Source organism: Vigna radiata, chromosome 9 (genome assembly GCF_000741045.1).
Source record: "Vigna radiata var. radiata cultivar VC1973A chromosome 9, Vradiata_ver6, whole genome shotgun sequence".
Taxonomy (NCBI): domain Eukaryota; kingdom Viridiplantae; phylum Streptophyta; class Magnoliopsida; order Fabales; family Fabaceae; genus Vigna; species Vigna radiata.
The window spans coordinates 849112-863190 of record NC_028359.1 but is presented as its reverse complement, the minus strand read 5'-3'; the positions used below and the strand labels follow the sequence as shown (position 1 = coordinate 863190).

General features: G+C 35.8%; 3 protein-coding genes across 6 annotated transcripts; 2 read left to right on the top strand and 1 right to left on the bottom strand.

The window, feature by feature from the left end:
• The first annotated feature begins 1018 nt into the window (after window positions 1-1018).
• On the top strand, window positions 1019-5813 carry LOC106772880 (protein MLN51 homolog). Of its 2 annotated transcripts, none has more exons than XM_014659501.2 (12): window positions 1019-2025; window positions 2329-2431; window positions 2530-2735; window positions 2828-3666; window positions 3971-4079; window positions 4374-4487; window positions 4622-4677; window positions 4763-4808; window positions 5010-5072; window positions 5155-5233; window positions 5381-5401; window positions 5539-5813. In XM_014659501.2, the coding sequence occupies exons 1-9, from the start codon at window positions 1517-1519 to the stop codon at window positions 5035-5037; spliced, it is 2010 nt and encodes a 669-aa protein (XP_014514987.1). In that variant the 5' UTR covers window positions 1019-1516; the 3' UTR covers window positions 5038-5072; window positions 5155-5233; window positions 5381-5401; window positions 5539-5813. The 2 variants fall into 2 exon arrangements, with proteins under 2 accessions (XP_014514987.1, XP_014514986.1); XM_014659500.2 differs by having other exon boundaries at window positions 1020-2025; window positions 5346-5401.
• Window positions 5814-6175: 362 nt separating this feature from the next.
• LOC106773827 lies at window positions 6176-10203 on the top strand. 3 transcript variants are annotated; one of them, XM_022786397.1, is made up of 6 exons: window positions 6176-6890; window positions 7043-8027; window positions 8318-8864; window positions 8947-9166; window positions 9273-9329; window positions 9824-10203. In XM_022786397.1, the coding sequence occupies exons 2-6, from the start codon at window positions 7058-7060 to the stop codon at window positions 10067-10069; spliced, it is 2040 nt and encodes a 679-aa protein (XP_022642118.1). In that variant the 5' UTR covers window positions 6176-6890; window positions 7043-7057; the 3' UTR covers window positions 10070-10203. The 3 variants fall into 3 exon arrangements, with proteins under 3 accessions (XP_022642118.1, XP_022642117.1, XP_014516069.1); XM_022786396.1 differs by having other exon boundaries at window positions 6965-8027; XM_014660583.2 differs by having other exon boundaries at window positions 6176-8027; window positions 9837-9999.
• Window positions 10204-11705: 1502 nt separating this feature from the next.
• LOC106773560 (F-box/kelch-repeat protein At1g80440) lies at window positions 11706-13272 on the bottom strand. The gene has a single exon (XM_014660254.2). The coding sequence runs from the start codon at window positions 12992-12994 to the stop codon at window positions 11930-11932; it is 1065 nt and encodes a 354-aa protein (XP_014515740.1). The 5' UTR covers window positions 12995-13272; the 3' UTR covers window positions 11706-11929.
• Between the last annotated feature and the right edge of the window lie 807 nt (window positions 13273-14079).

Sequence of the window (14079 nt, the reverse complement as noted above, 5' to 3'; positions counted from 1 at the left end):
ATTAGAATATTCGCGTTCACCTTAATCTTTTACTCTCTGCAGAAGTTTGCTGTTTAAATTGGATAACTTTAAAGGGTCATATTTTTAATTAAATAATTTGTAAAATCTTGTATTTGTATAAAAATTAGATAATTCCATAGATAAGATTAAGGTTTATAATTATCCAGTATCCATATTTTTTTCGCTTCTTTCTTTACCTAATAGAACGCTTTTTTTTATTAATTAAAAAATAAATAGAAATCCTAACGATATATTATTTTATAATAATACTCTAAGATTAACTTATTTAAATAAAAAATAAAACATGCAATCAATGATATCACTTTTCATGTACAAAACATTAATTTGTGCTACTAGATATTTAACCCATAATATATAAATTAAATACACTAATTTAAAAGTAAAAACAATCAAAATACATAATCAAAAGAAGAACCGAATAAAGAAATTGAGGACCCAAATCTTATTAGCTGCTTTCCTTTGTACTTCACTGTGTCGTTACTACTTCGTCGTAGTAATCATGGTTTCTCTTCTTTTATTTAATGGTTTCTCTTCTTTTATTTTCCTATTTTTATATTTATGAAGGTAACCGACGAGAGAGTGAACCTTTGACAAGTGCAACTAAAATAGATTATAACCAAACTGGATAAATAATTCTTTCTTTATCTTTGTTCAATTTTTTTAATAACGTGCCATTTTATTATTATTGTCCAATGATACATTCACAAGTTCGTTTTTCATACATATGATCATGAATCTTAACCCACGTACTTAAAGGATCTTATTGCTTTCATACATAAAGACGAAAATACAATTGAAATTTAACTAAAGCAGCTTGAAATCATTAGAAAAAAAAATACAATATTTTTAGTTACAAGTAAAAATAAAATCCGATCAAATTAACATGTAGGAATAACCTATCTAATATAATGTTTTTTAAATCATAAAACAAGTGATGAATTGTAATGGGTCTTTTCTTCTTTATTGTTCAGCACTTGGATTACTCCAATTTTTTCAACGATGATCTTATTTTATATTTTGATGATCTCAGTGTTAGAAGTTCACGAGATTCCAAATCTGAAAAAAATTATCAGATAATTCATTCTTCCCAACAGTGTCACCTATTTTATGTTCTTAACTCCTCTCTTCTCTTTACAATTCTTTTTTTCTCACACTCAAATCCTTCTACCTTTTCTTAACACAACGCAGCCCAACCCGTCAAAATTCACTCTTTTTTCTGCTTTAACTTTCTTAGATTCAAAATTCACACTTGCCTTTGCCGTTTATCTCTTCTCATAATCTCTCAACTTTTGGGCTTTTCCGATTTCACTGAAGAAACTTCTCATGTAGGGTTTCCATATTGAGGGGAAAATTCCGAATTTGATTACTTATTTTACCTCTGTTTGGTATTTGTTGAAATTTGTGTTTTTGTAAGGTTTCCACTTTGTGGGAGACTTCTGTTCGGAAATTTCTAGGTTTTGGTCAGGGTTTATCGGGTGTTGCTCTTTCCGTGCTGATGGCTACCGTGGTTGAAGAAAACAATGTTGAGTATGATTGTGATCCCGAAGATGCAAAGAGACTGTTAACAATGCGGAGGCGCGAAGCCAGCGATGACGAAGAAGCCGAAGGGGAAGAGGTCACTGATAAGAGGGAAGTTGGTAGAGTAGAGGTTCGTTCTGATAACTTAGATGATGAAGGAGGTGTTGAAGATTATGCTAATGATGGTGATGATGTTGAAGAAGGAGAAGAAGAATTGCAAGAAGATGAATTGCAAGAAGAAGGAGAAGAAGAGGAGGAGGAGGTTGAAGAAGTGTACGAGGAGAAGGGTGCAAGTGTGGGGGTTGAGGTTGAGGGTCCAGTGATTGTGGCTAAGGAATCTGATGATGATGTCAGACCCCCTTTGGAAGATTCTGCCGAGGATCATTCCGAGGAGAAAAAGGAGTCTGATCCATTCGCGGTTCCCACAGCCGGAGCTTTTTACATGCACGACGACCGATTTGGGGACAATGCTGGTACCCGCAACAGGTATGTGATGTTTACTTCTAATTCTTTTCATTGTGCAGTACTGTTTCTTGTGATCTATGTTAAAGAAAATGTTCTCGACTTAGTCAGAATGCACTGTCTTTTCTCGAGTTTAATTTTGATACACTGATGGTGAATACTCTCTAGTCTCAACCAGATTGGTATCACCTAAGATGTTATTTTTAAAATAGTTCTTAGAAAATTCAACAATTTTACTGTCTTGGCAATTTATGATATGATTGGATGGCAATGTAAATATTGTCCTTGTATTTTAATTGATGTCTTGTTTTTTTATCTCCCCTTTAGACGGATACATGGTGGAGGAAGGAGACTGTGGGAATCCAAAGATGACAAGAAATGGGGTCATGATAAATTTGAGCAAATTTTGCATGAAAAGCATTATGAGGAGGTAATGATCTTTAAATTGCTTCATGGTCAATCGTATCTGTTAGTTCTATCGTCATTTTTTTAGAGCTCCTTTTCTAATGCTTTCTGTCTAAAATTTAGAGGAGACCTTCTAAGGGTAATTATCATGTCCGTGGTAATGGTCGAGGCACTGATTATAGAGGGTACGTACGAGGAAGTAAGAAAGGATATAATAGCAGTAGCAATCAAAATCAGATGCCTAAGAGTGTTGTGAGAGGGAGAGGCCCCCAAAAGTATGAACGTAGCAACAAAATCAATGGTCCATCTGCCCAAGTGCAAAATAAACAGTAAGTACAAGCTTCATTTTATAAAATTTGCTGGAAACTGGAGACCTATAGCCTCAAGTGACATTCTGATACGAATTATTTTGTTTTCCTAGATCTGGGAAATCTCGTGAGAAAAATTCAAATGTTAGTTTGGAGAGGACTTCAACACCTTCTTCCCATGCAGAATCTGACCCTGTGCCTTCTAAAAATCAAGTGCTGGCTTCAAATTTGAATTCAGCTTCCCCACCATATTACCCCTCAGGCTCTTCCAGCAATGATATTAATTTGGCACAAAAAAGGGAGGTGCAAACTGGTGGCGGTAGCAGGAATGTTGGTCATGTTGCTGTGGGTGAGGGTTTTCCAGTTCAACAAAAGAATGCTCTGATTCAGGGAAAGAATGTTGTTGATTCCGTCAGCATGTCAAAGTTGTATATAAATGAATCCACCCCTCGATCTGTTGGAAAGCCTTTGAACAATGTGCGTATGGCACGATCTGGTTCTGCTGTAGTCAATGCTTCTCAATCTCCTCACCCAAGGACTTCTGGGAGTGGGAGGGGAGTATCAATCCCAGTACAGACAAATTTTCAGCGTTCTCCCTCACATAATAAAGTTTCTCCATCAGAATTCCAGGCTATTCAGACAAGTTCTACTCCAGGTAGGAATTCAACTTCTGTGGAAGCTACTGCCCCACGGTTGGGCCAAAGACCTGGCAGTGGGTCTCCATTGTCATTACCCTCCAAAACAGCCACGCCAATTAATTCACATGATTCTGGAGAATTGGATTCAGGGTCAGAATCTGGTAAAGGCAAAGGGGCTTTGGTTGGGAAGGGGAGGGGGGGTTCCCATGGCGCAGGACAGGGAGCTTTTGTTTATGGTGGGGCACAAGTAATAGGCACCGCTGGAAATGTGGGTGTTAGCCATGGAGATCCAAACTTCCCTGCTTTCTTGCCAGGTTTGTACCTACATTACTGACCTTGTGGAAACTTTATATTCAATCTACCTATTATTTGTTATTAAAACATCTGATGTTGGAATGTAATTAGTTGTAAGTTATAGAGCTATGCTGTGTAGAAAACCAAGTAATTCTTCTATTTATTGTTAAAAGGGAAACATTACCACAAAGGCTCTGGTCTTAACACCCATGTTTCTTTTAGTTTGCTTGTAGTCTTTTCTGAACAAGACTCATCAATTATCATTTTCTGTTAATTTGTTTGTTATGGATTTTCTGATTTTCACTAGATTTTGATGGAATGCAGTCATGCAATTTGGGGGCCAGCATCCTGGGGGTATAGGAGTTCCTGCTGTTGGCATGGCATTCCCTGGATATGTTGCTCAGCCTCAACTGGGAAAATCAGAAATGACATGGTATGGGTAAATCTCCAATTTTAATGTGTTGAGTAATGTTTTTAGGAGTTGGCAATTCACATGTTTTAGTGCCTTTTGTCATGGTCTTAATCTCTCTACATTGCTATAAGAACAGTCTATACCAATGACAACAAATCATGATAGCAGATATTTTAGAAGAGGATCACACAAGAACATCTCGCTCATTTATGTTAAATAGTTCCTTTTTTACTTAAAATGGATAAACTTTCTGATTCCTTTTTGTTCCCTCTCTATTGGAACCCATAATAATATTTCCATCCTCCTTTGGTTTAGGCTACCAGTCTTGGCTGGTACTGCAGGAGCTTTAGGGGCTACATACCCATACCTTGCTGTTGATGGTGCAAGCAGTCACCAATCTGGACAGGCCTCTGCAATGGGTACCTCAAGGTTGGCCAAGTTTTGTAGCATTGGGATATATTTTCATATCACTTAGTGCTTACCACCATTTCCTTTTCAATGTTCCTAAATCCTATCGCCAGAGGCTTGATTTATTATTTTCTTTTGTTATCAAACCTCTGCAGCAAGGACCATAGTGTTAACAAAGCTAATAATGAATTGAAGCCACCTCAGAAATCTGGTAAATATTCATGTTCCATTTCCTCTTATACGCTATCAATTGCCCTTGGTTACTAACATTATAATTTTTTATTCGTTTTATGTAGAGCTTGCAAGTGAAGAGTTTGGACAGAGGCAGAATAAACCCCGAAGGCAAGTTGAATTGTGAAACCATCTTTAGTATTTTTAATGATTATTATTGCGGACATGTGCATGGAATTGCACAACTACCGCTTCTTTTACTTGATTTTTACTTTAAGTGCTGTGTAGTCGCTTTGTAGGGAAGCTGGAAAATGTTCATTCTGTTTGTGTACTAGATATTTAATAATGAATGTTGGTTATGATCTAATGCAGATACTCAGAGATGAATTTTGGTCAGTGAATATGGTGCACTTTGTTTGAAGTAAACAGATAAAGGTTTGAAGTAAACAGATCTTCGTTGTTGTTATTACCATTATTGCTTCAAATTCTGAGTTTTGGTAATTTTGTTATTTGACAGGCCTTTCTCCTCCTGGCCCTTAGTTCTCTAGCTTTTCATCTGGAGCACTTTGGGCTACCATAAGTTTCAGAATTTTCAGGTAAACTTGTAGCTACCATAAGTTGAATTTTCATCATTCAACTTTTTTGTTGGTATTTTCGAATACTTATCTGTTTAATTTTTCTACCCCTTCCCTATTCTCCACACTCCAGCTATATAACACCTGCTCTTGATGTTCCCATCGCAGAAGTACTTGTTAAATTGGAAGGTATGGATTAATAATTACTAGTTTAGATGTTGGTGGATTTGACCCTTCTAAAGTGAGTCAGTCTCTCATATTTGAGGAGTCAAATCTCTATACCCTTTTGATCAAGAAAATACTGACAATTCCTGGGTTCTTTCCAGGTTCTTCTCGCAGTTTGGTTTCTTGGTGAAACACACGCAGGCTTCTCTAGAACTATAAGAATAGAGGAAAGGCTATAGGTATCATTTTGCAGCAGCTGATTACATTGTGGGTGAAAATTTTCTCATGTAAAGGTTTTTGTATTCATCTGGTTTTGACACCATCTGCTTATATCATCTATATAAGCTTATCAGACATCACATTTTAATGTTTTGTTCCTTTTCTAAACAAAATTCAATTGTTTGTTATCATAGGGTTGATGTTTTAGTTACTTCAATATGCAGTTTTGCTTGTTTCCTACAGTATCTATGACTTTTGATAAGAAACTTTTATTCTTCTTTTAAATAAGTTGTAAATATTTTTCAATTTAATGTTGTAACTATATTATTCAGTTTTCTTTTTAAGGTTTTAATTTATTAAAGAACAAATAAAATGTAGTCTTTTCCTCCAATTCCAATATTTCTATTATATCATAAAGTTTCAAATTTTGATACTATTATTGTCTTGGAATTTGTTTTTATTTTCTCCTTAACAGAATAGTAAAAAGAATATATCCCATTTACACCAAGCAAATCAGTAACATGAAAACTGATACAATGTCTGTCGAATGTTTGATTAAATTCTTATTTTTCCAAATTAACTAAAGAAAATTAGCTTCATTACAATAATTACAAGAATTTATAGGTATGATACAGATAAAGTTGGTCAACTATTATGCCAAACTAGGCGCGTGAATATTCGCTATTTAGCTGTTTATATATCATTTTTAAAACAATTCTATTCAAACCAGTTGGAACAGTTTTACTCTTTGTTAATTATTCAATGAAAATATTCACCGAATAATAATTAAATTACTTTATAATAGAAATTGAGAGAACCTTTCATCATCATTTTCTCTCTGATGTGACCTCCGAACTTGCACATGAAAGTTGTTGCGACCTGCGAGCCCAGTAATAATTAATTCAATGATTTATGAAAAATTATTCTTAAATCTCAATGAGACAATACAAGTTTTTTTAAATATTCTTCATAAGGAAAAGATAAAATAAAATAAAAGTTAGAGATATATAAAAAGAATTATAAGTTATATATTGATTATTTATTCTTTAGTCAGGAAGAGAATTGAGTTTGTTATGGTTGACCAACCCCATACATGTGCAACGCACGTGCACTCGTTCTCTGTGAAACTCATACCCCTGTCTCTTTTCTTCAGCTTTTTGTTTCTTCAGTTGTTGAATTCTCGTTTTCGGATGAAGGAGCAATTCAAGAATAGTCGTTGACCCTGAAAGCAGAAATCTTGGAGTACCATCTCATCTTTAAACCATTGAAGAACACGAAAAATGCATCAAGAACTGTAACACACCTTTTCTTTACCATTCTTCCTTTCACTTTTTCTTTGTAAAAACTTGAACTTCCTATATATGGTAGAAGCAACAATGCTGAAAGAACTGATCCTGAAAAGGAAGTGAATTTACAAGTGGGTCTCAAGCTTCTTTAATGATATAGTTAACGATACTGGTAATGGAGGACTGCAACAACAGCAAAGGAGAAGTTCATGCAAATTTTACACAGCAGAAGAACTCTTCAGCAAGATCAGGTATCTGTTTGAAATCTTCGTCATCTGGAAGGTCAACTCCACAAAATTCTCCTTCATTTCAGCGACCACATTCTACCTTAACACCAAGAAGAGAAGGCAAGGGTGTTGCACAGTGCTACGGCAGCAACCGGATACTGTTATGGCTGCTTCTGATAACCCTTTGGGCTTATCTTGGATTTTTTGTACAGTCTAGGTGGGCACATGATGAAAAGGAGGATGAATTTTCAGGCTTTAAAAGCAGACAAAGTGTTGCAACAAACTCCTATGTTGAACAGAATCAGCATCATGATTTGATTGCCAGAAACATTTCCTTATCTGTTAACATCGAACAAGGTATGAACAAACCAATAGATGTGGCTTTGGCCAAGAAAGAATATGGTGTTCTACCTGAGGTTAAAGCTAGCACAAGGAAAAGAAGAAGGCGACCAATGCATGTTTTGAGAGGTAAGAGGAGGCGAAAACATAAACTTGAGAGTGGTGGTTTGGAGGAGCTGGAGCCAGAGATTCCCCCAAGGAATTCCACCTCTGGATTCCTTGTTGGTCCATTTGGTTCGTTAGAGGATAGAATTCTGCAGTGGAGTCCTCAGGGGCGTTATGAAACCTGTAACACGAAAGGGGACTTTGAGCGCCTTGTTTGGTCAAGAAGCTTTGTTCTGATATTTCATGAGCTTTCCATGACTGGAGCTCCACTTTCAATGATGGAGTTGGCAACTGAACTCTTGAGTTGTGGGGCTTCTGTTCATGCTGTGGTGCTTAGCAGGAAGGGTGGTTTGATGCAAGAACTTGCTAGAAGACAAATCAAGGTGCTTGATGACAAAGCATATCACAGCTTCAAAACTGCAGCCAAGGCAGATCTTGTCATTGCTGGATCAGCTGTCTGTGCATCATGGATTGGTATGAACACATTGCTTAAGTTTTTCCTTATGCAGTGTCTGAAAATAATGCAGAACCAGCATAAAAGTTTCCAAAATATCAGAGCCTTGGTTGAAAATCCTCATATTAATTCTAAAACTAATGGCATAGGGCTTCTGACATTGAGAGATAGGAAAAGTGGTTGAGTATACCTATTTTGAAAACTTCAATTAAATATCATGAGGTGGTTCATAATAATATGAACAATTGTTTGTTACTCTGTGCTTGTTGTATACATCTTCTCTTACTTGAACACCGTTACATGTTTCCAGAACAATACATTGAACATTTTCCCGTTGGAGCAAGTAAAGTTGCTTGGTGGATTATGGAAAACAGACGAGAGTATTTTGATCGTGCAAAGGATATGTTGCAGAGAGTGAAAATATTGATTTTTCTCTCTGAAGCACAATCTAAGCAATGGCAAAAGTGGTGTGAAGAAGAAAGCATAAAATTGAGATTACAGCCAGCACTTGTTCCATTGTCTGTCAATGATGAACTAGCTTTTGTAGCAGGCATTCCCTCTACACACAATACTGCATCCTTCAGTGCTGCAATAATGGATGAGAGAAGAAAGTTGTTGAGAGATTCAGTTCGAAGAGAAATGGGATTGAGTGATAATGATATGCTTGTTATGACTCTGAGTAGCATCAACCGTGGGAAGGGTCAGCTATTTCTTCTTGAATCAGCAAGAACAATTGTAGAAGATGAACCATTGCACCATGATAATAAGAAAATGCCAGTGTCATCTGATGATGGACAACACCATGATAATAGTAGTGTAGTAGCCTTCAACAATATCTCAAGCACATTCATAAAAAGGTACATGAATCTCAAAACTATAGGGTGCTGTATGTAGTATATTTATTGATTGCACTATTGATGCATGTTTTTGTGTTCACAGCAAGCAAGTAGTTTCCAACAACAATGCAACAACGGCACAATCTCTCAAAATTCTCATTGGTTCTGTGGGATCTAAGAGCAACAAAGTGGATTATGTTAAGGGTCTGCTAAGATTTTTAGCACACCATTCAAACTTGTCAAAGTCAGTTCTGTGGACCTCAGCCACCACACGTGTTGCATCACTTTACTCTGCTGCAGATGTTTATGTCATAAACTCTCAGGTAAATCATGTTTCATTTGTATAAAATATTATCTGCATAGCATCTATTTTTATTACATTGCTTGAAAAACATACTAAGTTGTTTTCTTTTTCAAAATGCTGAAAAGGGATTGGGAGAAACATTTGGAAGGGTGACTATAGAAGCAATGGCATTTGGTCTTCCGGTATGGCTTCCAATTTGCTTTCCCTTGTCTTGTAATCACATACTATGGTAGTTTTGTTATCCTTTGAAACATTGCTCATTAATAGAGTTTAGAAATGGAAAATTAGATATCCTTACATTGTTGCTGTCAAAGAGCAACCTTTTAGAAAGAGTTCTATTGTCACCAAGACAAACCATTGACTCTAATACCTTATCTTTAGGATAGAAACACCAATGAGATATCAGACCAGCTATATAAAAGATTGACATCACTCTTTACTCAAAACCTTAAAACAGTGTGTTAATGGATCTTTCACTTTATATATTGCTCTACTTTCTCATTTTTATCCAATATGAAACTTTGACTCACACTTGAATTCTTAACCGTATGGACCAACTCGACATGAAAAATATTTGATGATCTCTAGGTTTGATGTCTCTATCTATGTGGAAAGTTTATTGAATAGTAGAAATGAATGTTGAGATTTATCGTTTTCACTTAAAAATATGGAGTAGGTGCTTGGAACAGATGCTGGAGGAACGCAAGAAATTGTTGAACATAATGTGACAGGTCTCCTTCATCCTATTGGTCGCACAGGGAACCATGTTCTTGCAGAGCATCTCCGGTTTTTACTTGAAAACAGCTTTGTAAGAGAGAAAATGGGGATAGAAGGAAGAAAAAAGATGCAGAGGATGTTCTTGAAACAGAACATGTATGAGAAATTTGCAGAGATTCTTGACATGTGCATCACACCCAAATAACTGCTTACTTTCTTTCATTGGATTCAATCACATACATGGTTGTCACTCAAAATCATATTTCTTGTTAAAATAATTTCAAAAAATCTATATTAACATATTATTATCTTATGACACGGGTGTTTTGTCAAAATAATATCAAAAAATCTATATTAGCATATTATTATCTTTTTCTTTTAAGGGTTAAACATCTCTTTAGTTTCTATACTTTGGGGCGATTTTGGTTTTAGTCTCTCTTTTAAACTAAGGTACAATTTAGTCCTTCAAGTCTTTTTTACCAAATTTTTTTAACTTTATTTGTTGTTTCAAAAACGTTTCTCAGTTAACATTGAAGCAAAAATGTGTCAAACAGTATAAATAATCGAAATGCTATAATGAAACGTGCTTGAAACACCAACTAAAGTTAAAAGAATTTGGTAAAAAAAACTAAAACTAGAGTTTTCTAAAGTTGAAGGACTAAATTCTACTTTAGTTTGAAAGAGGGACTAAAACTAAAATCACCCTAAAATATAGGAACTAAAAACATATTTAACCCTTCTTTTAAATATAAAAGTTTATTCTTTTATAATGATTTTGTTTTAATAAAGTGTGAAATGAATGTAAAGATATCTTATCCTATGTTACTATTTTCAAAATGTTTCAAGATGCTACCAACTTATTCTGAGACAAAGGTTTCCATTTCTAATTCCTATTCTATGTATGGTAAAAAAAAGTAATAGTGACTTCAGTGGCTTGCAGTTGCAGAGCATCCATTTTCTTCTATCTTCAGGTTTGTAAGAAGTTGATATAAAATCAGGATAAATTATAAAGGTAGTAGGATTAAGATTTTCAATTGATCTATTTTTAACTGTCATTTGATATGTTGAATGTGTTGAAAGGTGAGAATTTGATTGAATTTAGTTTACCAAGAGTTTGATAAAAATTTTAGTAAAAATTAAAATTATAGGAAAACTTCAACAATAAATAGGAATTGTAAAAATATTTATTTTTCAACCATTGGCTTCCAATTTTTCATTTATTCAAGTACTTTGCGTTCAAAGTTGTTTGACTGTATTCACTTGCTTTTCTCATAATCTAATTTTTTGATCCATTTAAATTAATGCACTGTTGTTAACGTTTCATTAACTTATTACTCATACATTCGTTATTTTCATTTAAAATTCATGCATGCACTTTCCGGTGGTTCTTCAATTTTTGTCATTTCAGTTAAATTCATTAATGTTTTCTAGTTTCTGCCATTTAATTACTTATGATAAAATGTTTTTGCTTATCTAATTTAAGCTATAAGCTCAAAACCTTTTAAGAAAGATGCGTATACGCTACGTAGATAAAAAGAATGATTAGAATTTGACAAGTGCAGGTTTGGATAAAGAAAGTGTCACATAGAATGGAATAATAAGGAAGAGGGCTTCTAGAACAAAACTTGAAACTTGTTGCTCTGTGGGGTCCCTTGCAATTCATTGAGGCCTTATCGCAAACAGATTAAATGCACAAAACTTTCCAAATTTATACATTACTTTTCAATTTAATCATGCATGCTCCCACAGACAGTTACACTAATTCTCTTTTGAAAATATCACTCATCTATATTTCACCACGATGCGATTCTTCTCATGTTTGCTATATTGAAAATTGGAAAGAGTAGAAATGAATTCTATGTGCAGACATTAAAACAAACACTTTACATGCATATTTCGACCACCTAATAGAGTGAACAAAAAGGATTTTTTTAAGTGTGAAAGATCAATTAAGGTCTAAATTAAGGTCTAATGAAGCTATTTACAAAACCAACCCTGTATTGGTTTATGTTGTAAATTCTTAATTTGTATAACTTTTATATGGAAAAATAGAAAAGGGAAAATTCTAAATCTCCAAAACGCAACCGTTTTGGATATGGCCCATGAACCCTTCTGGGCAATCCAGCTTCCTCCAGTTGCAACTCTCAAGATCGAAAGCAAAAGCCACGTGGACTTCACCATAGCCGCTAGATCCGATCAAAACCAGCGTCCCATCCAACGCCCCAATGTACGCTACGTTGCGTATCTCCCCCGGCACCGTCGATATCTTCTGCCACGTGTTGCCGCGAAGCGAGATCAAGTCCCCGGCGCTGCAAAGAAACACCGCCTCGTCATCACCACCGTCCACTAACGTCCTCGGACACGTGGCGCAATCCAGGAAGTCCTCTTTCACTTCGTCCCACCGCCATGTAGCAGGATCGAACGCCTCCGCGCTCCTCTCGAACCTTCCTTGCTTCTCCGTCGGGTAGCCCCCGACGACGAAGAACTTCCCGCGACGGAAAACGCCCTTGCACTCGTCCCGCTCCGCCGCCATGTCTGGAAGCGAAACCCACCGGTCCGAGGTAACCTCATAGACCAGCGCCGAACGCAGCGCGTTCTTCTCGTTGTCGTGTCCACCGGCAACGAAAACCGTCCCCTTAGAATCCGACGCGCAAGCGAAAAACGTGCGGGGCCCACCCGGCATGTCCGCTGCGCGGCGCCACTCCGCCGACAAGAAATTGTACACAAACACAGAATTCGAAGCTTTCCACGAATTCGGGTCCAACCCGCCCAACAAGACAAGATCGTACCCGACACTAACTAACTGACAGAACATAGGTAACCCGGAATAAAACTCGGGCGGTGGTAGCAGCTCGTTCCAGTGACCCGTTTCCGGTTCGAACACGCTGAGACGGTAAACCGGGTTCGTCACTCGTTTGATCGATCCAGTTCCCGGTTGGTCTCGAGCCTGAACCATCGCTATGAGCTTCTGCGCGTTTTTCGTGCTTCGCCGTTGACGGTGGTACTCCGGCGAAAGAATCTCCGATTTCCAGAGCTTGCACACGGACGCCACCGTGGGGAACTGCTGGTACGAAACCCGAATGAGACAGTCCCGTGCTACGTCCTGTGGTAGACCCGAAATCAACTCCATGGTAACGGAAATCAGTAAAATTGAAAAGAATGGTTTTTGCAGTGTATCAGTGAATTAACGAAGACCCATACACCGGAATCGCATAAAGAAAGGATCTTGCGAAGAAAAGAGAAAGAGGGTATGCGGAATTTTGAGAGATAGAGAGAAATGAGTTTGTGTTGTTTTGCTTTGGATTTAGATTGTGTTGTGGGTTTGAAAGTTTGAGGGTTTGGGATTTATAAAGAGGAGAAATTAGTGTGCACACATAGTTTTGGGTATAATGTGAGTGAATAGGATGATGATGTTCTAGAAGGATTTGATTATGACTTTCTTTTTTTATTATTTTTTCTTATTTTAATCGAAAATTAAGTAACGGTCTATCCTATGCTTTTTTATTTATTTTTTTAATTTGGTGAATGATGGCCGTTGGCTAGCTCAATAGCTGTTGCTTTTTAGTTAGTTATTAAAATGATATCATACCTTCTTTACTTTATCTTTTCAAATATCTATCTCCACATTCTAAGTTATATAAATAAATTAGCTATAGTTTCTTCTTGCACACTGTCTCCCTAATTCACTATAAAATATTTATTAATTTTAAATATTTCAATTATTATACAATTTATATATTTGAAAACTTAATTTATTATAAGTATTCAAGTTTAAAAAATTAGTCTTTCAAATCTGTTTAAGTTTTACTTTGATTTTTAAATTTGAAATTCATTTTAGAATATTTCATTTCGAAAACACTTCGTTAATCAATCTACGCGGCTCATCCACAAACACTATTAAGCAAATCGATTAAAATAAAATTAATCATACAGTTGAATATTTTATGAAAATAATATAAAATTGAAATAAATTATTTTATTGATGACTTTTAACCATGCGCAATACATACAACAAAATATTTTTTAATTTAGAAAATTTAAAAGAATCTAATGAAAATTTGAGGAAGTATATATGTATTTTACATGTGTTTGTTAAAATACTACTTCCATTAAGTTCGTTTCCCATGAAACCTGCATACAAACAATATTTATATATTTTATCTCATTTTCTTCTCTATGCAATAATTAATGTTTCTCTGTCAATGTTTCCTCGTT

Bases quoted from the DNA above. Each gene is read 5' to 3' on its own strand.
- LOC106772880 (XM_014659501.2), top strand. From the start codon at position 1,517: ATGGCTACCGTGGTTGAAGAAAACAATGTTGAGTATGATTGTGATCCC. The intron at 2,026-2,328 runs GTATGTGATGTT...TCTCCCCTTTAG, and splicing joins AATGCTGGTACCCGCAACAG to ACGGATACATGGTGGAGGAA. The intron at 2,432-2,529 runs GTAATGATCTTT...TCTAAAATTTAG, and splicing joins ATGAAAAGCATTATGAGGAG to AGGAGACCTTCTAAGGGTAA.
- LOC106773560 (XM_014660254.2), bottom strand. From the start codon at position 12,994: ATGGAGTTGATTTCGGGTCTACCACAGGACGTAGCACGGGACTGTCTC.
- LOC106773827 (XM_022786397.1), top strand. From the start codon at position 7,058: ATGGAGGACTGCAACAACAGCAAAGGAGAAGTTCATGCAAATTTTACA. The intron at 8,865-8,946 runs GTACATGAATCT...TTGTGTTCACAG, and splicing joins TCAAGCACATTCATAAAAAG to CAAGCAAGTAGTTTCCAACA. The intron at 9,167-9,272 runs GTAAATCATGTT...AATGCTGAAAAG, and splicing joins TTTATGTCATAAACTCTCAG to GGATTGGGAGAAACATTTGG.